Source organism: Chroicocephalus ridibundus, chromosome 2 (assembly GCF_963924245.1).
Source record: "Chroicocephalus ridibundus chromosome 2, bChrRid1.1, whole genome shotgun sequence".
Taxonomy (NCBI): Eukaryota; Metazoa; Chordata; class Aves; order Charadriiformes; family Laridae; genus Chroicocephalus; species Chroicocephalus ridibundus.
This window is the reverse complement of record NC_086285.1, coordinates 129,601,069-129,623,285: the sequence shown is the minus strand read 5'-3', so window position 1 is coordinate 129,623,285 and position 22,217 is coordinate 129,601,069. Positions and strand designations below refer to the sequence as shown.

At 34.4% G+C, this 22,217-nt stretch overlaps 1 protein-coding gene across 15 annotated transcripts in view; it reads left to right on the top strand.

The window, feature by feature from the left end:
• Window positions 1-22,217, top strand: part of ASPH (aspartate beta-hydroxylase) — a 120,742-nt gene that overhangs the window by 8,966 nt on the left and 89,559 nt on the right. For 11 of the 15 annotated variants that reach the window (XM_063326939.1, XM_063326943.1, XM_063326938.1 and 8 more), the window contains exons 2-4: window positions 10,899-11,048; window positions 11,818-11,862; window positions 13,137-13,205. In XM_063326939.1, coding sequence (XP_063183009.1) covers window positions 10,899-11,048; window positions 11,818-11,862; window positions 13,137-13,205 — 264 coding nt within the window. Of the gene's footprint in view, window positions 1-7,653; window positions 7,988-10,898; window positions 11,049-11,817; window positions 11,863-13,136; window positions 13,206-19,201; window positions 20,833-22,217 lie in introns of those variants that run through there. The other 4 variants (XM_063326947.1, XM_063326934.1, XM_063326941.1 and 1 more) reach the window with 4 other exon arrangements.

The window sequence follows — 22,217 nt, the reverse complement described above, 5'->3', positions numbered from 1 at the left end:
TACAGAGTTTGAACAGACTGCAGTACGTGTGGTTCAGCTTTGTTTTAAATGAAACAAATTTTAGTCTCTCCTTCATATGCAGTTGCACTATTACTATGCATGTACTTACCCAGCGTAACAAGTACTACCAAGTTGTTTGAAGACTTTGTAACATAATTAATAGCTAGGGTTTTTTTTTTCTTGTTTTATAGTTTTATTTCCTGAGGTTCTGCTTAAATGATAATTGACAATTAATTAATAATGTAACTTATCTCACTTTCTTGCTTTTTACGCTGGTGTTTTGTAAGGTGGGGTTTCTTTAGTATTATTAAAGAAAGTTCAGATAGCAGTTTGTAACTGTGGAACTGTTTCTTTCCATAGTAGCAGGAGGACACAGCTATATATTTTGTAGCAAGAAAGTAGAGAACAGAGCAATACTTTTGTGACTGAGATCTCCTAACAAAGTATTTTAATAACTATCGATAGATCCAAGAGTACATAATGACTGTAGATATGAGACACCTACAAACTCTTTTGAACTCTGTAGGAAGTGCAGGTGCATAGCACCTCTATGAACTAGCACCTAATTAAATTGACTCAGTATCAGATTTGGTTTAGGCATTAAATAAAAGAATTTAAAAAATTATTTTTTCCGTAAGCAGAGACTCATGAATAGCAGAGTTGTAGGTGTTTGCATGGCAACTAGAGTTTTGTTTGCTTCTATTTGAAACTCCTTTAAACCATGAGAAAAATTGAAAAAACTGAACCTGCATCATCTGTTTTCTTTCTTTTGTGGCTTAATTAGGACTTGTTGCTAAAACAAATTGATGTGACCCACATTACAGGATAGGAAAATGGAACAAGGAAAAAATACCCTAAAATTAATGCCAGCATGCTATATGCAGAGATGAGGATTTTCAACCTTATGTAATAGAAACTTTTTTAAAGGTCACCACCAGCATAATTTGCATGTTCTGGGCTTAAGTATTTCTTGTATTTCCTCTCCACATTTACCTTTCCTGAACTCCACTCTGGCCTAAATACAACCAAATATTTAATTAACCTAGTAATTATGTAGGACTATTGGCTACATGAAATCATTCAAATACAAGATAGGTAGATTGTATAATTTTAAATCTTCTTATTTCCAAATGTTCTGTGGAGAGAGCTGGTTAATCAAAATAGCAGCTATTAAAACTCTTTAAGTCATCTGCACAGTTAAATTCAGAATTAATTTTGTATCATTGATATTATAGCTGATACAGATATGTTGCTTCTGTATCAGGAGACAAACTAAAATTTCTTTATAATCTTGTAGCCTTAACCTTGAATTTCTTGGCTTGGTGTTTAAGATATCCAAATTAGAATTTTGAGGGGTGGCTTGAAAGGAAGGAGAGAGTTGAAAGGGTACAAAAACTATGCTTGCCAAGTAAGTTTACAAGACACAAGTTCTGTATTCAGTTTTGGACATGAATTTTGTTTTGTGTTTGTATGTGCGTAAGAACAAAACTTGAGCAAACTGGCTAAAGTGTTTGTGAAAAATATCAGAATATAGGAAGGTTTACTTGTCTGTACAAATCTATTAGAGCAGGTAAATAGATAACAAAAATATTTTTGTTCTGCCTTTATGGGACCATTGTTTTTTCCTGAAGTGCTAACTCTCTTATTTTACTATTTTTAAGTTTGTGGAGAAAAGGTTTTTTTAAAAAAAAAGTAATCTAAACTATTCAGATAGTATGTGGTGGATGCATTAAATACTGTTTTAAATATATTCCTGTTGATAGTCAGTGTTCATTATCAAGTTTTAAGTGATGTTGTTATTAGTCATTTAAGCTGTGTGCACATCTGCGTGTATATTTTTTCCTTGTAATAAATCCTAATTGAAGAACTGTTAAAAAAATGTTCATATGAATAACCAAAAAGAAAAATGCAAAACATTGCTTGGACAGAATTTGACTAGCTTTTGAAAATGGTCATCTTTCTAGCATGCTTAGAAAAGATGTAGGTGCAGATTCAGGATTTTCTCTTACTAACATTTATCTCTGTATTCATTTTTACCTCCTGTGATTTAAGCAGTTATGCTTTGATAAAGAGAACTCCAGAGGAAAGTTGTTAACAGCGGCAAACAGCTGGTCTCTCCAAACTGCACTGAAAATTGCGGAGCTAGCACTGCAAGTAGAATTCACTGTTGTGCTCTATTTAAATAAAGTGCCTTTGACCAGTCTTACAAAACCGTGCAACCTACTAGGATAGAATTTCTCATTAAGTTTCTTTTTGTCTTTTATTTGTTACTTTTTCATCTAAGAGAAAAACTTGTGTTTCTTTAGGGGAAAAAAAAAAGCAAAAAAGCTAGTAATTCTTATGATGTTTCTTTTACGAGTAGATTTCTTCTGAATAAATTTTCTGATTTTTGTTGTGTATGTATGTCTTAAAAGAATTATTTAAATGGAAAGCAATCAGGATTTCTTTGCTGTTTCTAGTCAGTATAAATGTAACTACATAAGAATAATATTTTCAAAGAAAAAAAACAACTCTGGGAATGAGGCTTGACATCAGTCAGCCGGAGGATAATCATAGTTTTGTTTTGTGTAGGAATTTTTTTCTGAACAATAATTAGTTCTCACTTCTTAGTAACAAAATCACCTTAGCTTGCAACTAAAAAAAAAATCTTGTGGATATTGTGGTCCTTCTTATAAAGATATCTGTAGTCTTAAAAGGACTTTGAACTATAACAGCTTATATTCAGAAATGGGCTGACTTTTTAAACGTATTGACCATCTCTCTTTATAAACTAAATATAAAAAAAGGAAAAAAACCTATGTGTATCTATTTTACTCGAAGCGTATTTTCAGATAATAGGATTGCAGATCTGATTGTGCATAGAACAGGGCTGGAAAGGGTGGTTTCTTACTTCTGTGCAATACTTTAGTAATTAGACCTCTTGCACAGGATAAGGGAGAAAAAGATGTAATTCCATTTTCTTCTTGAAGAAGAAAAAGTTTGGTTGACTCTCAGTGTTTATGCTGCTGTTTATGGGGTATACTTGAACAGGAATGAGAGTCTATATTTTAAGTTCTTGTTGAAACTTTTCCAGTCCAATGCAAAACAGAGATTCAGTCTGCTGAGAGTAAGCGTGGTGATAGGCCAGTTATGTCTGGAGTCCCCTTTCTTACCTAGAAGGGAGGGGAAAAACTGGCCTTTAGTCTCTCTTCTCCAGAGCTCCTCTCTTAGAAGTTGCTGTTGTGGCCAGTTAAGATTTGACTACGCACAAATAAACAGTTTCATTGTGAAGGACTAAAATGGCTTTGTTCTCACACCCTTGGGTATCCTTAAAAACATGTTTTAGACCTCCGAAGAAATTCAAACGCTGTTCCCCAGTGCAGAGGAGAGAACTGAATCCTCTGATGTTTCACATCCTGATTAAGTGCTGAATTCCAGGAGGTGGTTCCATAGAATCGCTTTGTCTATTGAAAGGAGGAACTTCCTTCGCTAAGGAAGTTCATCAGGGCACTTACGATCCTAGAGGTTTTGTTACATATTTTCTAACGCATCTCTTTTTTCCTCTCTCCAGTGTGTCACCCTCAGTATCTCTGTGATCAGCCTGCTTAGTTGTTGAATCCTGAGTTTATGACTTTGCTCTTGTTTTCAGTATTTATGTTCTACTTTGTTTGTATAGTAGGATACTTTACTGTGAGAAAGCTTGTAGGGATTGAAAATTAAGGGCCTTAAATGTTTATGTGAAGATTGATTATATGTATAATAAGGAAAAGTTCCTCAAACACTACACTAAAAATCTGAAGTGGCAGCAGGAAAGTCGGAGTTGCCTTTCATTTGGCTAATTTATTACTTCAACTACGTTCATTGTGTGTTCTTTGAACTTAAAGCTCTTTCTTTTCCATCCATTTCCCTGTTCCGAACTAGTACATTTCTGATTTAGTTTATTAAAGTCCTCTCATAATATGCACAGGTATCTTTATAACCATATAGACTAGAATATATAAAGTGCAGGGCAGACATCTAGTGTTTAATGAGAATAATCATAAAAAAGCCGCCCTTTTTTTTTTTTTTTTTCCCCTAATTTCCGTTAAGCTTGCAGTGCTGAAAATGATTTCTTGTATACCAAAAGGAAGAATCAGTTTTTTATCACAAAGAATTTATATTGAATTTATAGAAGTAAACCTTTACCATAAACTTTAGATCTTATCTCTAAAGATTGCTGTCGTGATTGTAAAACAAACAAAATTTTGGAGTTTGGATATTTGTGAAAATGTTGGAATATTTAATACGTGATACCATAAGTATTGTAGTAAAAAAATCTCTGTTCTATCTGTAAAGTAAACAGAAAACAGTAACCTGTCTTCCTCACAAAATTAAATAGAGTTTGTGAAAGCACATCAAAAGCTCAGATTTGTCCCTTGGAAGTGTCTTATTCCACCCTTGTTACACTGAATGAAAACTAAAGATGAAAATCTGTTTTACCTCATGATAGCACGTGTGATTATTATGGTGTGTGGACTTCTCAGAATGGAACAGTTCAGCACAGATGCTTATTGAGTCTAGATTTTAAAATACACGTCACAAAAAGTATGTATATATACACAGAAATGTGACCTATCTCACAGTAGTAAGAAGGGGGGGAAAAAGAGCTTGTATTTTAACAGGCAGGGGGAAAACAGTATCAACAGAGAATTCTGTAAACTTCCCTTTAATAGGTATTTTACTAAAGATACTTTTTACTGACCCCACCCAACAAACCTTTGTGTAAGAAGTGTTTAAAAAAATTAACTGCAATTTTATCACTTGGAATGGCTTGCAACATTTTTATTGTTAATCGTATTGGAAAAGATAATTTGCCAAAAATGTCAAGCGGTAGTAGGCCATGCTTATACAAGAAAGGTTGTTTTCTGTCTTTGTACTGCTACTAGTTCAGCTCTGTTGGTGGTAGGATGGTTCTATTGTAACTTATTTTTTTACTTCTTTCCCATATCCGTTTTTTATCACTGTGCATTTTGCTTTTAAAATGAGCACGTTCTAAAGCCTCCCGATGATCTAGCTGATGGATAATTTTTACTTCTGAAATGCTATTTTCAGATATTTCCCTGAGGTTAGTGTTCTGTTGTTTTTCCTTTTACTGTGTTTTTCTGATTTCTAGTAACTGCCTGCTAATGTGGAACCTTCTCTTCATGTGATAATCCATAATTGCTTCTGTATTACTTCCTAATGCACCTTGTGGGAAATAATTATGCACATTACAAAAGCTTAGGTTGATGCTTTGAAGTCTGCATTTATTTTTGTGCTAATAGTTGACTTTTTTTTTTTCCCTCTAAGCTTCTTTGCTTGCACTTTGGTAGTGATCTACAGGTGGAATTAATGCTGTTAGTCTTGATTGTGAATTATACTTTTGTAAAATTAACTAAATAGTATAGAGTGCAGAGTTACAGCAAAACTAACTTGAAAATAGTTTTTAAATTTTGAAACAGTTACACAAATGAGGTGAATAATAACAATTTTGAGTGTTAGTGAAGCAACTTGAGTTGCTTCAAAAAAGAACCAACAAACCTGTAGTCACAGCATTTGAACACAGTAGAACAAGACCTTGCAAGAAGTCTGTGCTGTTGACTTAGCTATCCCGTTCTTGGGTTGAATTTTAAATGTATAACTATTGAATTTAACCTTTGTCTTTCACAAAGCTAACCAAAATTATGTTGCTTCATATTTTGAACTATAGCATTCAGGGAGATACATGTGTAAGCTCCATTTTTCAAGTGGGCATTAACGTATGCTGTTCATTGGGTGTATGATTAGTTTTGTGGCCCTTTGGTCCCTATTTGGAGGAGTCTCAAGAGTTCCCCCATTTTATCTGTAGCCTCCCTTTTCAGGAAGGAGGATGTTTGCCATTTCTTTGGAATACATGTTCTTGCAATCAATTGGTTTTTAAAGGGCACAAGATAAGGTTGTGGGTACTTGGTTAAAGGTGAACATATGTGTGTTAGTTCAGATTGGGAGTGTACATTTGAAAATTACTTCTTGACTGTCTCCACCCACTTTGTTTTTATTCATTGTGCTGTTGTCCCTGCATGTACTTAATTAGGTTTGACTGAAATGAAACAGAAAAGTATGCTGCAACTGCTTATGGGCATTCAGCCAGGTAAGGTCTAGTTTGCAGCAATCTCCCCAAAACACGTATAATATGAACTTCAGGTTCTCACCATCAGTTGAGTGCTCTATGAATTCACTTTCGTAGTAAGATCTGGTATCTGCAAATGCAGGTGCAGCCGAAGTGAAGTTGCAAAAAATTGCCTAATCTAATGCCTGTTAAAACAATATAGGTTTTATATGCAATAGACATATAATTGCATGTAAAATTATTTCCCTTAGTAAGCTGTTGATTTCTCTGTATATTTGGTGACTTTTACCCTTTGTTTAAACTTCTTTCATATGTTGCTCTAAATCACTTATGCATCATGTGAGTTGCTGAAATGTACTAGTCATGAGGACTTTCTTAAAACATCTGTTCTGTTTGATGTATTCAAGTGGCTTTAAAAATAGTTAAAAAATACACTAGTTATAGAATCAACTGCCTGTAGTTTCTTTACATCCATTTGAAAAGTCTTAAACTCAGTTGGGCATTATTTCTCGCTTTTTCTCCCTTGAGCTGTTGGGCACTGCAATTGGGAATTGTTTGCTGGATGTTAAAACCACATGAGGTATATGTTGTTTTTCAAAGTAGCTGTAACATTCTACTGTTCTCTCCATCTACCTGTTGGCTATATTATCTAAAGACGTGTGTGGGAGGAAGGGCAGAGTGATGGATCCTGAAGTTTTTATTAGGGTTGCTGTTAGAGACATGTTTGTCTTTGTCTTCCTCCCACCCAAAAGGAGCTGGCTTTTTTTTTTGAAATGCAGTGGGGAAAAGAATAGTTTGCTAAAATTGAAGATGTAAATAAGTTGAATAGTGTATTATTAGTGGATATTTTCTTTTCCCTCCTTTTCTGGTCCTTAAGAAGAAGAGAGTATGTTGATCATTAGTCATTTGTGTTAGCTTTAAATTGTACAGGTAGTGTGCATATTGTCAGAATTTGAAGGAGGGGTGAGTGAGATGAGTTAGTGTTAGTCCTTTCTGGAAGGGGAAGCAAAATCAACACCTCTGCTACTTTTAACAAATATGCAACAGAACTCTTGCCTGTTTTGCCTTTATGGCATGTAGTGCCTTGGACTCTAGGGAAACAGGCTTTGCTCTAGCAAAACTCTCAGTAACCCTTCTTCAGATCTGCTGGAAACAAATATGAGGTGTACCAGGGGAACAGTCCTGATCTGAACATTGTTTGGCAAGAATGCGTTTGGTTGATTTCCAGTAACACTTTTGGAAGACTCAAAACTACATTTTAGAAATTAGCTGTCTTTTATTCTTAAAGCAGTTAGCAAGTTTCAAATGAACAGTCTCTACAGGGTACTCGGGAAGCCAGGTAGAGGAGTGCCAACATGGAGAAAGTTTTTTGGGCAAGGGCCAATTTAACAAATGCAAGCAGGCAAGCGTTGTGTGCAGACTTGTATTTCAGCTTATGCTGATTGATTTAATGTCCTCAGAGCTCAGGCACCAAGGCATACATTGCGGCGAAAATACTACAGTACAGTGTGCTCGGTTTCATTCGCTGCTGTTTGATGTTGGAGGATTAAGGGGAGGGGAAAGGATCAACTACCCAGGATGCTCTGTTAGGCGGAGTAAGTGAATTTGATTGTCGTCAGAACTAGACTGCCATATGAGTTCTGAAAAGCGTTTGGCTCCTGAGGATAACAGCTCTAAAAATAGATTTGGAGGAGAGGTTTCTCTTGGGTCCAGTTTCGGGTTCCAGCTGAGCTGGCTTTAAGAAACTTGTTTGCTTCTGTTGCAAGACTACAGTGAAGAGAAATCGTTTCTTATTCTGTCTTCAGCATTAATTTTTGGAGATATCGACGCACTTGCTCTGTCTGTGGAAATCGAGCACTAATGTTATGGCTGACGACACAGGTATAATCCTAACCTTTTTTGTGAACAAATGGAAAATGCGTAGTTGCAAATACTGGCTATGTCTGAGTTTGTAATCAGCAAAGTAACTGGCTTACTGTGGTATGTTGGTGTTTTCTAGCCAATTTGCTGTTCTAGTCTGAGTAACAGGCTGCCTCTGTTCTCTGATTAAATGTTCTCTGGAGTAGAGGTATTTCATGAGTTTATGGCAGGTGGTTAATTGTACCTTAGTTTTTGCATGAGTAAGGCACACATTAACATGAGACATTGTTTTGTCTTCAAATATCTGACTGTAAAGTTATTTTTTGAGTATGTGAAATTACTAAGTGTCTTTAACGTAAGCTAAAGTAAAAGTAAAAAGGTTTTTGTACATCTTTAGGCATGACTCTTAACGTGGGGTGGGTGAGGTATAGGACCTTTAAAGATTTGCCGTTGAGGAATAGAGCCCACTTTAAGACTTTCTGATGTCTGCATAAAGACATCTGGTGTTGTAAGCACAGGCTTACCAGATATGGCAAGTGACCTACTTCTGATTTAGCTGGCAGCATGTGCAGGGAAAGGGCTTGAATTGAGAATTAACCATCTGGAATGAGCTCGGAGGCAGCGTCAGTCCTTTCAGTGTTTTGTTCTGACCCTGTGCCTGGGGTTATCTGCACAGAACAGAGGTAAATTTATGTTACGTAACTTCCATTTTTCAGGGATTTACATGAAACAATCTTTTAGAATGAAAAAAAATATAAACAGCTATGCTTCGTTTCTTAAATAAGTTGTCTGTTTTTCACCATTTTTCTGGTGTTCTTTTTCTCTTTTTTTTTTTCTTCTAATAAGTAAAGCCCCTTTCTTCAGAGGCAACTAGCAGTAAACAGTAGAAAACAGTAAGGTAGATAAGTAAGTGTGAAATACAGTAACATTCTCTTTCCTGTTTGCCCCTTCTAGCACCTGGCTTGCTCTAGGACATTGTTGTAACCAGGCTTCATTTTAAATATGTACAAAGCTTCCGTTGACTACATTAGAACACAAGAGTACTGAAGTTCTGCTGTTACGTAGTGTAATTGTTTATTTCTGAATATTAAAACTTCCAGCTCAAGAAAATAATTTTCACATACAATTGATCATATTTCTGAATGTACTGGCACACACTGCTTGTCTTTGTCTCTCTTTTCAGACTACCTGTACATTTTTTCCCACAGGAGGGACATTATGATGAGTTATGTATACGGACCTTGCAGATATGTAATTAGGGTACAGGGCAGTAGTAGTAAGCAATACATGCCTGAGGTGAGGCTAAGTTGTCTTGGTTTCTCTCTGAATATTGTTGGACAGCCTATACCAAGGGAAGTTTCTGTTTAATATAGAAACTAAACTAAATAGTTGGTATTTAATCCTTGTACAGAGCAGCCTTAATAAAATATTATTATTTTTTTTCAATAAAATGCTGAGCTGAGTAAGAGCTGAAACGAGTCAAGGTTTTGTGGTTTGTTTTTTTTTTTATTGGTCTGAACTAGGTATATGGCACAATGAATGTAATAAAAGGTTAGTTTATTACAGCTGTAAACCTGATGGCAAGCAGGGTCTGAAAGTACTTCTATATAATATCTATTACAGAAATAATTCAGTCAGTCACCAGTCTCTCATTACTTATCTTTTAGAGCTACTCCACTTTATTCCAAAAAAACAAATCATGTCGATATTTAGCTGTTGAGAGTATTTTTTGTCTTTTTCTATGATCAGTGTTGATAAATACATCAAACATTATTTGCAGTTAGTATGATAAAGTTAACTCCCTACCTTATTATATTATCACAATATTCATGACAAAGTTCGAGTATTTAAAAATAAGTAAGAAATAGTTTTACTTCCATAACTAGGACTGAATATGGCTGAATGGGCAGAGGCTGGTGCTTAGAAGGGAATGAAGTGGAATAGGCTGGTGGACATGAAACTGTGGCCAAGTGCTAGTCTTGCAGCAGTAGTATCAGGAGGCAGAAGAGCAGTCCACAGGCATCTTTTTGGATGCACATTTATTTACTACATTTGTCCCTGTTTACCTAAAATGATCCTAAAGCAATGGACCAAGCAATTTATGTCTTCTGTAGTGGTGATGCCCAGTTGAAACCCCCTACCCATATGCTAGGTTGATGTCTTTCTTTTCCCAGTGATTTGTTTATAACTACTGTATTTTTTTATATGCACTTACTTTCCATATGTGCAGTTATAAATGAAGCTGTGATTTGCATTAAGTCTGTGTGTCATCCTTTTACTTGTATGTTTCATGGGACTGGAAGTCTAAAGATACTCAATATGCTGTGGATCTCTGCTTGATTCTAAGCAACAGGGAAGACATTTTTAGCTGGTACAGTGTCTGAACTTGGGGACTTACCCTTAATAAGGTGTAGATTTTAGGGCCTTCTTGGACTATTTGAATTTTCATGTTGATTCTGTGAGCTAATTCAATTAGCTTTGAAACTTGCTTCAGAAGAAACGCTTTTCTTCCAAACTGTTTCTGCTGGTCTTATTGCCCTCTGGTGGCAGTTTGAGAACTGTTGTCGCAAATGCAAAGCATCTCAAAAATGCTAAGCTCTGTATAAAATATACACTAAAGGGGAAGGAAGGGGGGATTTCCAACTAAGTTGTTAAGACAAATTGCATGTGGGTTTTTGGTGTTTGGTTGGTTATAGGGCTTTTACTTAGATGTTCGTTGAGCTTCCTGCTGTAATCCAGTGATATGAAAAGCAAGTAACAGTGGTAAAGTTAAAAGAAAACGAACAAAAAAACCCCAAACAAACAAAGTGTTACTCAAGTGTCTTTTATTCTGTGTAGTCATAAGAAACAAGATTTATAGTTACATCCTCAATCATAGTTTTCTAACTCTTACCAAATCAATTTTTCCTACTTGTTTGCCTTATTTTAACAGAGTCTAAGCATGGAGGAGGAAAGAATGGAAAGAAAGAAGGCCTCTCTGGAAGCTCATTTTTCACCTGGTTTATGGTAATTGCTTTGCTGGGAGTTTGGACATCAGTAGCAGTTGTCTGGTTTGAACTTGTAGATTATGAAGAAGTTCTGGGTAAGAATTTTAAATTTTAAGATGCTTCTAATAATTATTATGATATATATTAAATGGAGACCACTTTAAATTTCTAGATAGCTGAATTGACTACTGCAGTGTTTGCAAATGACCTACATGATAAGAATAGGCAATGTAGTTCAAAACGTACGTTTTAATGATGAACTCTATTAATGGGATTCTCATAAGACTGGAAAAAGTTATTAACATACTACACTTATTAAAGAAATCTTCAAGGATAGATCTGGATCTCTTTGTAACATGTATACATGTAGTGCATTTGAAATATCATCTAAATATGCATTATTTCAGTTTAAGCTCTCAGAAACTTGCAGTGGTGGTTGAAAGCGAGCAGCTGAGGTTACCACTCCTCTGATGGACTGTGTTGCCTATAGAGGCGCGACAACTGATCAGTCGTGCTCTCATGAATGGGCTGTTGAATGACGTCAGTTTTAAGCTTGTAACAGTGATGGTTATATCTCAATATGCCAATGTTAAGATAGTATTGTTAATATAATAACCTGGGGGTGAAAATTAATGTCTTAAATGTCAAGATGTATGTCCATAGATAGAGCTATTGTCCCTGATGTTATAGGATTCAACATGCATTTTTGCAACTATTAGTTTTACAAGAGTTACATTACAGCTTCATGAATCTGTTTGTACATGCTTTTTTGTTCCCTTTGATTTTAAGGGAACCTTCTGGTTTGAAACTTAATTGGGTCTAGTGATGCAAATAATGGTTTCTGTATTTTTACCATGCATGCAGCCAAAGCAAAGGATTTCCGTTATAACTTGTCAGAGGTCCTACAAGGTAGGATATTAGAGAAATAAACTTGCTTTACAGTCCCCTGGCTAAAAATTTTGGTTTACTTTTTTATGTTTTTAATTTTTTAGAGAATTACTGTTCTTCTACAATGACATGAAACTCGGTCACTTCTCATCATCTCTCTCATTCTTCATGATTTTGAAGATGATGCAATTCTTATTTCTGGAGAATTACATTTATTCCACCAGTCTTTGTTTTTCTGTAAACCGATTAAGATCCTTTCTAATTGATTGCTTCCGTACAATGGCAATGACTTTATATTTGTCTGTTCGAGACCCAAGTCTGAACTTTTTCTTCCACAAAACTGTTTTCTGATTTTTGAAGTACCATGTTAAGAACTGTATTTCATTTCCTTTAATAGCAATCAAGTTCTGCCTCCACTTAGAGAATGACAAGTATAATAATAAACTGGCAAACTATAAGGACTTAGAATTCTTCTGCAAGCAGTGTGCAGAGTTTCAATCCTATTAAAAGTTATGTCTGAATTTTATCAAAACTAATTTGATAGTTCTCACTAGCATACTCCTAATCCTGGATATCGTAATTCCATGCTAAATTCTTTTGAATAGAAACTGTCTTCTCATTTTGCTTATACTTAGGGCTGGTAGAGCTGCAGTTTCAAAAAAAAAAAAAAAAAAAAAGTGAGAAGCCTGATGTATTAGTCACCTATAAGAGGATCAACAACTTTTTTGTCTGTAGTAAATGTTACACAGTTGTTGATAAAATTATGATTATTTTTCCTTTGCCCAGGAAGTAGGTTGCTTAGCTTTTATCAACTTGGCACTAAAAATTATATACCTTTCTTTTTTCCTTTTTTCCTGAGAATTTAGAATGGCAAGAAGCGTATAATCAGAAAACAAATGGTGATTATTTGATTAATTCTTGTTTTATTATTTCTTTTCCCTCAAATGTGTTGAATGTTCCTTGTGAACTTAACATGCTTTGCTGAAAATAAAATTTAACATAAAGCACATCACTTAATTAAAGATTTGTTTTAAATTGTGAGCACAAAAATAAATGTGTGGAAAAAGACTAACTTGTATCCAGTCTGAAGTTTAGGAAATGCAGAAAGGAACTTAGAATATTTTTGAGATTTTCCAGGAAATTTAAAATGTGGTTAAGAAGTGTAGGGCTAAATCTTTAAAAAAATGTTGTAACAACTTGGCATTGACAGTCAACCATTGCACATTGAAAGTACTGTGCTGGAGACAAACTGCTGAATCCCTAATTCTCTCTTTTTCCTCTCTTTGTATTTCTAGGCAAGCTTGGGATATATGATGCTGATGGAGATGGAGACTTTGATGTGGAAGATGCTAAAGTATTGCTAGGCAAGTACAAACATAGGTGGAATAGTCTGCATAATTCAGTTGTCGTATTCATGTTTGTTGCTTTGTTTAATGTCAGAACAATACTTCTGTTTTTTCCTAGTTAGAGAACTTAAACTGATTTCATTGTGGTGGTTTTTTTTCGTAATGCAGGTTGTAGGATTGTGTGTGCAACTTGTAGCAAGTTGTGTTCTTTTCCTCTTAATATAGCAACGTTAAGTGGAAAGCATTTAATTACTTACAGGATGATTTTGAAGTCAGGTGGTTGATGCTGCAGCATCGACTGTTGAAAGATGGTTGTGATTATTATTAAATTTATCAGATGCAGGCCTTAAGATGCTTCAAGAGTTAAAACATTGTTTATGTTAATGTGTTAAGCCAGGGTCATTTTAAAATTACTTCCAACAGGCCTTTGTACTTCTTAGATGACTACTTGTTTGTCATATTTTTGTACTGTCTTTCCTCTATTCAGAGTTCTCCACAAGTTTGTTCATTTTCTTTGCCCTTCAGAAGTCCAGCGTGACATGGATTTTTCTTCTTTGATGTTGAAACACTGGTTGTAGGGTTCTATTCCTTGTAGTTTGGGAGAATGTCTTTCTGCTTACGATGTATCTTCAAAGAGAAATTTCAATCACTAGACATGCTTTGTGATATTGCTCTTCTACCTTACGTCTTCTAGCAGTTAAAGCACTACCATCGTCAGCTTCACAATCATAGACTGGGTAGATACTTCTTGCATACCCGATTTTAGAAAGTTTACTTTTCATTAATTGATTTGTTCAAGTGTAAACCTTTTCTGAGCACAAACCTAGTAAGTTAAACAAATAAACAAAACAAGAAAAAAATCCCAGCATAGTAATAATAGCTTGAGCAGAGGGCAAAGTGGAATGTCTGAAACTAGTCAAAGTTTTCAGTAGTGTATCAATAGTGTATTAGGATGTTATGACTTGTTATTTGAAACTCATACTCCATAAAAATCAGGTTTTCATCAGTTTATTTTTCCTCACTTATGTTTGCAGAAATTAGCAAGTCTTTTTGGAGGGTTTGTTTAATGCCTTCATAGTTAAAGAAAGGCCATGTAATCAAAATTACTGAACCAGTTCGCAGTGGTGTGAATGCAAGAGGCACTCCAAAGAATCTCCAGTGCTCTGAGTGACTTCAGAGATACAAATTGGGTGTTAAATATAAATGGTGAATAAGATAACACAGTGTGTAGTTATAATCCTAATCTTTATCTGTCTATTACGTAGTGTATAGAAAATGGATATCAATGTTTTGTAGGATTCAGATTGTCAAACATGCTGCTGCTTTGTTACATCTCTGTTTTATGCAACTTGATATAGCTGGGAATTCTTCCAGTACATGACAGTGTTTCTATTATAAGCTTGTTTTATCACGCATTTAAACCTTATACTTCAAATGTGACATTAAAAGGTCACAGATCAAAAGTTATTTTTATTATTTTTTGGATGCTTGCTTAGAAATGTGATTTAATCTCATTTAAGTTTAAGAATATTTTCTGCAGTACAAAGGAAATGGTATATTTTGAAAAGTTATATGACATTGATAAAGATTATGAATATATAAATATATTTTTCTAATAACTAGCATATAATATTAACTGAAGTTCCCAGTAAATTATTGTGCTTGTTTGTATTTAACATTTAATATGAACTAAGAATTGAACACTGCTATGATGCAGAAACTAGAAGACTAAATTCCCTCTTGAGGAATTTGTAGTCCAGAATTAAGTCTTTGTAGTAAAGAAAACCAGACAGTAAGCCTATATTCAACTACATTAGGGTAACTTTCTAAATATTGAATGCATAGATCCTTTTATATTTTGTTTGTGAGGATTTTCTTAGTACATATGCTGCGTTTGCAGACTTGTTATTTTCTGGGATTTTTCTCTACATCAGACTACCATAACAGCAAATGGCTTCTCTTGTAATTTAATAGTTACTTTAAAAGGAGATACTACTGTTTGATGCTTAATGCTAGGAAGTCATATACTTTTTTCTTTTCTTTAGCTATTACTGAACTATATTGAAATTGTGGCATGTACACTGGTTTAATGTTGTCCACTTCCATAATGTTTAGTTTTCACTACAAATTTAGATATTTAATTTGCATATTAATGCTAAATATATTTTTAAGTTAATTTAATTTTGAGAAATGCATCTACCAGCATGAGTTTTATTTTATATTTCAAAGAGTGTTTTAGTAGCTGATGACTTAGTAGTTTTCTGTACTACTTGGGTACACCTAAACGGAAAAATTAAAATTTATTATTTTATTCCTTGTATGTACAAGGTGTGGTAGGGTCTGTTCTTTTTATTTGTTGAAATCAAAGGTGGTTTGATGTTTACGTTCTTTTGAGGTATTTGTGCAATTTTACAATCAATGTGCAAGAAGTGTGTCCTTCTCCCCCACACACCCTGTCCCACCAAGTAAGAGAAAAAAGAGAAGAAAAACTCAGTCAGCCAACCAGCCTTGTTAGTAGAGTTAGTTTTGTATCCATTTATAAAAAAAATATCCAAGGTGGAAATGCAAACTTGTTGTAGCTACTCTGCAGTTATCTTGGAGATTCTTTCTTTTCCACGGGTTATTTTTGAGGTTCTGTTTACTGAATTCCTTTTGGTAATGGTAAGAGAGGCTTCTTAATCTGTTTCTTTGAGGTCTGCAGTTATCAGTAATTCTCTTTCCACTTTTTGTCCACCTCACTCTGATTGTTCTTTGGAGGAAGTTATTCTTCTCAGGAGGAGTGTTATACCTCTGTATTTGAGAACTGAGTACAGAGAAAGAGTGGTTTTAGTAGCATTACAAAAAAGTGCATATGTAGGGAGTACCAATGTCTGTTGTAGTAGAATCATTGGAGCCAAACCTTTTTTTATACTTCAGTCCATTTTTACAAGCAGCAATATCCTGAAAAATTCTACTTAAATGGCTGCAGTACTTAGTACAGTTTTGGAGCTGCAGCTTCAGAAAGTCATCAATTTATACCTCTTGTGCATTTAGTTCAGAGTAGTCCAGCTATGCAGGAAATAAAAAACAAAACCCAAACCAAAAAGACCCAACAACCAACTCTAGTTTATCAGCAAACAGAGGATAGTAAAAAGTAGGATCCAAGCTTCTGTAAACTAGCTTTTTTTTTCCCCCTGGTTCACCCATAGTAGAAAAAGATGTTTGCAGGCAGTCGTACAAAGATTGCACATTCAGAAAATCTGTGGTGAGATAATAGGAGTTAAAGGAATGCTTTTGTACGACTCAGTTGTTTAGGATAAGTTTCATACTCTTTATTTTTCTCACATTCTACTGTAGCACCTTCAAATATTAAAGGCTTGCATATGCTCATTCTTGTACGAGAGAAGTTTGCAGGAAAAGAAAGGCTTTGTCTTGTTAAATGAATATAGACAAGCCCTCTGTCCAGGTGGTTGCAGTAATGCTGTTGAATGGCTAAAGATTTTGACTTCCTTGTTCACTGTTTTGATTTAAATCGTAATGTTTAGACATCTCTTGAAATAACATAATTTCCTGCGAGTCACTGATTTAGCATGGCATGGCTGCCTGATTGAACAATTCCATTTTTGTCACCGTTTTCAGGCACTTCTTACCATGCTTATGTGTGCTTATTAGTATACGAATTTTACTTTGAAAAGCAGTTGTTCTCAAATATGAGGATGAGTGAAGACCAAAAATAGTTTCAGTATTAATTAGCCTTGTTTATTTATTGATTTTAACTTCTTCTAAGAAAGAAAAAAGATAACTATATGGAATAATGTGTTACTTCATGTAACGCAGGCGGAAGTGGTTTTTTGTTTGGGTTTGGTTTTTTTTTAATCCCTTAGTCCCTTAGATTCAAAAGCCATTATATTATTCTTGGCTAGTGGTTTGTTTTGTGGTTTTGTTTTTTTTTTGTTTTTGTTTTTTTCTTAATTGTAAAGAAAGGGTTTGGGGTTTTGTTGTTGGGTGGGTTTTGTAATAAAGACTATAAGATGTATTCTTCCAGTTTCTATGGTTCTCTTTGGTGTCCTACTCTTTTCAAAGAAAATATGCTGCTGTACTGTGTTATACTTTATGAAGATAATTGTCCAAGATTCTTATAATTGGACTTAGTGCAAGAATGGGAGCATCTACGTGGTTCTTCACATGCTTACAGAATCAAAAGCCTGGGGTCTTTTGTGAGTGGTGTTTTGGGGTTTTTTTTTTGGTTTTGTTTCTTTTTTTAATGCCAGATTCCAACAGAATAGAACGATACAAATATTTATAAATGTGTGTTTATAATTTCAATTTTATTTTATGTTTTTTAGATTCAGGTTTCCATTATTAAATTGAGATTTAATTTTTCAGTAAATATACTTTGCTTTATGTCCTTACATCTCACTTGGTCCAAATTTTGAAAACAAATTAGAAAGATGACTGACTACTGTGCATAAAGTTAAGTCTATAAAATTTAATTTTTATAGAACTAAGCCATGGAAGAAGTTGGAGAGGGATATTTATAATACCTTGATTGCCTCCTGGATTCAGTCTATCATTTTTAAACCTTTGCGCTATCCAAAGAAAAATTAAAGAGAATGGCTGGTCACTCAAGTAGAGGTTCTGGACATCCAGGTACAAGGATGTGGAACATCATGGACTTGGAAGTTTCCTCAGAATTATCATTGATACTTTCACTATGTGCTGTAAGAAAAATTTGTTGAAATGCGTTAAACGTCTCTGCCATGAATTCCTCTATCTTAAATGTTTCATTAACCTGCACCTAATATTGCTTTGTAGTCTGCATGTGCAACATATTCACTTAATTTTATGTCTCAACAATCTGTCTTCAGCCTTAGCCCACTTTTCTGCTTCTCCTTCCAACACAGCTGAAGGTTTGTTCTGGTTAGAAGTGGGGGGAAATTCCTCCCTCTCCCACTTTAAAGCTTACCAGTTATTGGTGTTTATCGTTGCTTGGTCATTCTGTTGTACTTTTCCCAGAGTGGAAAAGTTGAAATGTTATTTAGTAATAACTAAATTCTAGTAAAACAGTGGATTTTAATTAAAAAACAAAACAAAAAAACAAACATACACACATAAAAAAGAGAGCATTAATCATGGTTTATTTGTATTTTACAAACACCAGTTAGATCAGTGGGTCTCGTAGACCAAGATAGCAGCTCCTGGCATCAGAGAGTTTAGAAGTGACGAGCTCATTTTTCGCTGCTCTGGCCGTCTCTACTTTAGCTGTCTTTAGCCTGCTTTAGATTTTCTGTGTAACAATACATACACCCTTTACATTGGCTACCTATTCATTTTTATCTAGTATTCTGTATATGCTTAGGTTTTGAATTAATTCCTGAGGATTAATTTATATCATGTTGAATATATATCATAGGAAAAAAAGATTGAGAAGCATGCTAAAAAAACCCAAACAAGAAAACACACTGCAAAACAACCTCCCCAGCAATTAGAGTCCTCACTTCTAAGCAAATTCAAAATTCTGTATGGTAGAATAAGTGTTATCCTTAACAGCATGTCTGTGACAAGTTTGTCTAAACACCATTTGCTTTTAAATGTTATTCTTGGCTATCAATTGCAAGCTCTCAAATTTGAACATGATGATTTATAAAAAGAAAAGGCAAATTGGATGAATTTAAGTAGTGGAGGATTACTGTTAAAAAACCTGTCTAAAGGTAAATCCTGCAGCAAGAAACCTGAATATAAGTGGATTTGGGTTTAGGACTAGGAAGAAGGGAAAGCAAAGCTGCTGCCTTTTTCAAGGTTTTTGGCATAATATTGTGCATGTTTATTGTCCAAATTGTAGTCTGTACTTTGAAAGATTCAGCTTTCTTAACATCTTTCTATTTCCTAATTAGCATTCCTGTAAAGACTGCTGTCTGTGACATGAGCTGTCTTTCACAGATCCTCCTTTTACAGTTTCCTCTTTCCACCTAACTGCTGTCTCTTCTTTTTTTTTTTTCCTTCCCTCTCTCTCTCTTTCCTCTATTCTTGTGTAGGCCTGACCAAAGATGGCAGTAATGAAAATATTGATTCCCTTGAGGAAGTCCTTAATATTTTAGCAGAGGAAAGCTCTGATTGGTTTTATGGCTTTCTCTCATTTCTCTATGATGTATTGACTCCTTTTGAAATACTAGAAGAAGAGGAGAGCGAAGCTGCAGATGATGTTGATGGTACGTCACAGAATGAAGGGGTTCAGGGGAAAAAGACTTGTGTTATTTTGGATTTACAGAACCAGTGACTGAGAGACTAATTTGATTGGCTTTCGAAAATGTCAATGAAATCATCAGTCTTAATATAACAGGAATTTATGGCATTGAGGGGAAACTCCCAAATGGACGCTATAAAGATTGAAGTAGAGTCAGCCGTGCAATGTAGTTTCGCTAGTTGAAAGCCTTTCAGTGACTTTCCCATTTTTGTGACAGGACAACAAATACTACACAGTTCTGTAAATATGTAGAATAAAACGTGTATCTGCAGTTGTGTAGTTGGTTTCTGTATGTGCTTCAATTTGTGCATTTTGTGCACAAAGCTGAGTGTAATAACCTCTGCTGTTAACACTGTAACATTTGTCTTTCTAGCAAGCATTAACTGAAGCATTTTGTAACAGCTTTGATTGTATTCTAGCATGACTGCATTTTGTAAATACATATTTATGTTAATACTTAATATAGACATGACAATGATAATTCTCTTGTGAAATATGATTTTAATAAATAATTTATTTTGTGACTCACTGATTTCTTAGATAGATTCTTTTTACCTGTTCAAATAAAGGCACTTCATTAAAAGTGCTTGAAAATCTTACAGAAACGTTTATTTCTAAGTTAGCTAACATCTGTTCTATTCAGAAGATATGATGTCACTATAATGGTTCATTCCCACTGATTTGTCTGTTTTCAAACTAAGTTTTCAGTCATTTTTTTAATATAACAATTGCACCACAAGGACTGTTCTAAATTTTTTTGAGTTCTTTTAAGGTGGGCCTTCTATGGAAGTGGGAAGCTGTGCTTATGTATTTCTAATGTAATACTGAATATATTAAAGACTAATTGGAAAATAGAATGTAATGTCTTCAATTCCTTGCTAAATTTAAGAACTTAACGCAGTTTTGCAAATTTTAATCCTTTTCCTGTGAAACTGTTTTATGATAATTGTTCCAAAAATATTTTTCATGTATGTGTCTGCTATCATAAAGTTATTGGTATAGAAAGGGGAGTTTATAATTGTGTTCTGCAGTTTGTATCAGGTACTAAATGCAGAAATTGAGCTGTCATTTTATTACGTGAATAGTGTACTCAGATTATTATTACAATTTATGAAATTGTTTATTGTGATGCCTGCTATGCATAAGTTTGTGTCTGTTTCCCATATGAAGTTTATGATCTTCCCATATAAAGTTTTAACACTAGTGGATGCAGGCTGAAATTTTAACCTGTTTTTAAATTAATTTTCATTTGCTTTGGCATGGCAATTTTAAAGCAATTTAACATGCCTGTTACAAAAAAACTTTCATTAAATAATCCAACTCAGGGTGTTCTACTCAATATTTAAAAAATAAAAAAACAGAATAAGTGTTAGTGCTAAGCAAGTGAAGTTCTTTTTTAAAAAAAAAAAAAGAAAGAAAAAGTTTTGAAGTGTTAATACTGCTGCTTAAGATTTACAAATTAATTAGAGCCACATAAACATTAGTCATATTTTCTTCCAAATGTTTGAGAATTAGCATATAAGAAAGTTAATAACATGTAAACTTAATGGGTTTTATTATGAGATATATGAAGTATAAAGCAAAGAAAATAAAAAACCCCTCATACATTATGAAAATAAATGCTAGTAGAACAACTGTGGAATATTACTGAGAAGTATCTTAGCAAGTGGAAGAAACTTGCAGAGTATCTGGACATAGGAAATAGAGCAAGCGTGGTTTTCTTTGGTGCTTTTTTTCCTCTTTCAATTTGAGAAGCAGATTTGAATTAGAAATAAGAGATTCATCACTATTGTGGGATATTATCTCTCAGTATGGATTAGAAAAATTGTCATGGAACATTGAATTCTTTTGTAGATGCTTCCTTAATGGAACTAGATAGCCAAGAAGAGGAGGAAAACATCTACTATGAGAATTCTGTATCATTAAGTTTATACCAAATAGTTAAAATACACATTGATAATCTGGTGAAGTTTCAAGTGAAATAGAGATAAATAGGTGGCTTGAACCATGAGAAACCTGGAGGCAATGGTTACATCAGTAAACAGTAAATGAACTTAACTTGGGCTAAGGAGATGAAATGCAGACCAAGAAAATTCTGATTTGATATCATGAATGTTCCTGGTTGATTTTATTGAGTGTGTGTAAGTCTGCTCAAAACCAATTATAGTGGGGATAAAGAATTTGTAGTCGGAGAAAAAGGGGTGGGAGGATGGAGAGATCTAGGGGAAATATTAACAGTATATAACTTTCTAGAGAGTTTTGTTTCCTGAATATAGGGTTGGTTTTTTTTTTTTTTTTTTCAGAAGCGTTGACTCTTGCCTGGTGGCGTTCCTGTTGAGTTAACAATTAAATCCTCACCAGTGGTGAGAGCAGAGCTGTCAAAGTTCTCCTAAAGTTTGGGATAGAAGAGTTTGATTTTAATGAACTGCATTAATTGTTGTGATTGCAAGCAGGACTTGGCTAGTAAGGGTGGCAGGAAGATTTACGTGACTCTTCACTTATATCAGCATGACAGTTTTCAAAAAAAAACCAAAAAAAAACCCCCCAAAAAACCCCCAAAAAAATCAACCAAACAAAAAAACCCAAAACAAAACCAAAGCATTTTAACAGCAAAGTGGTTAAGCAAGGAAAACTGAACAGTGTCTCAACTCTTCTAAGTCCACACAAACTGATTGAAATAAGTTGTGGAAACTGAAACCTAAATTTTTAGTTTGATTTGTGAGGACTGTCAGTTATATATAATACAGTCAGTATATTAATGTTTTAAAAGAAGTCTAGAAAACTTTTAAAGTGGTTTTAAGGCGTAG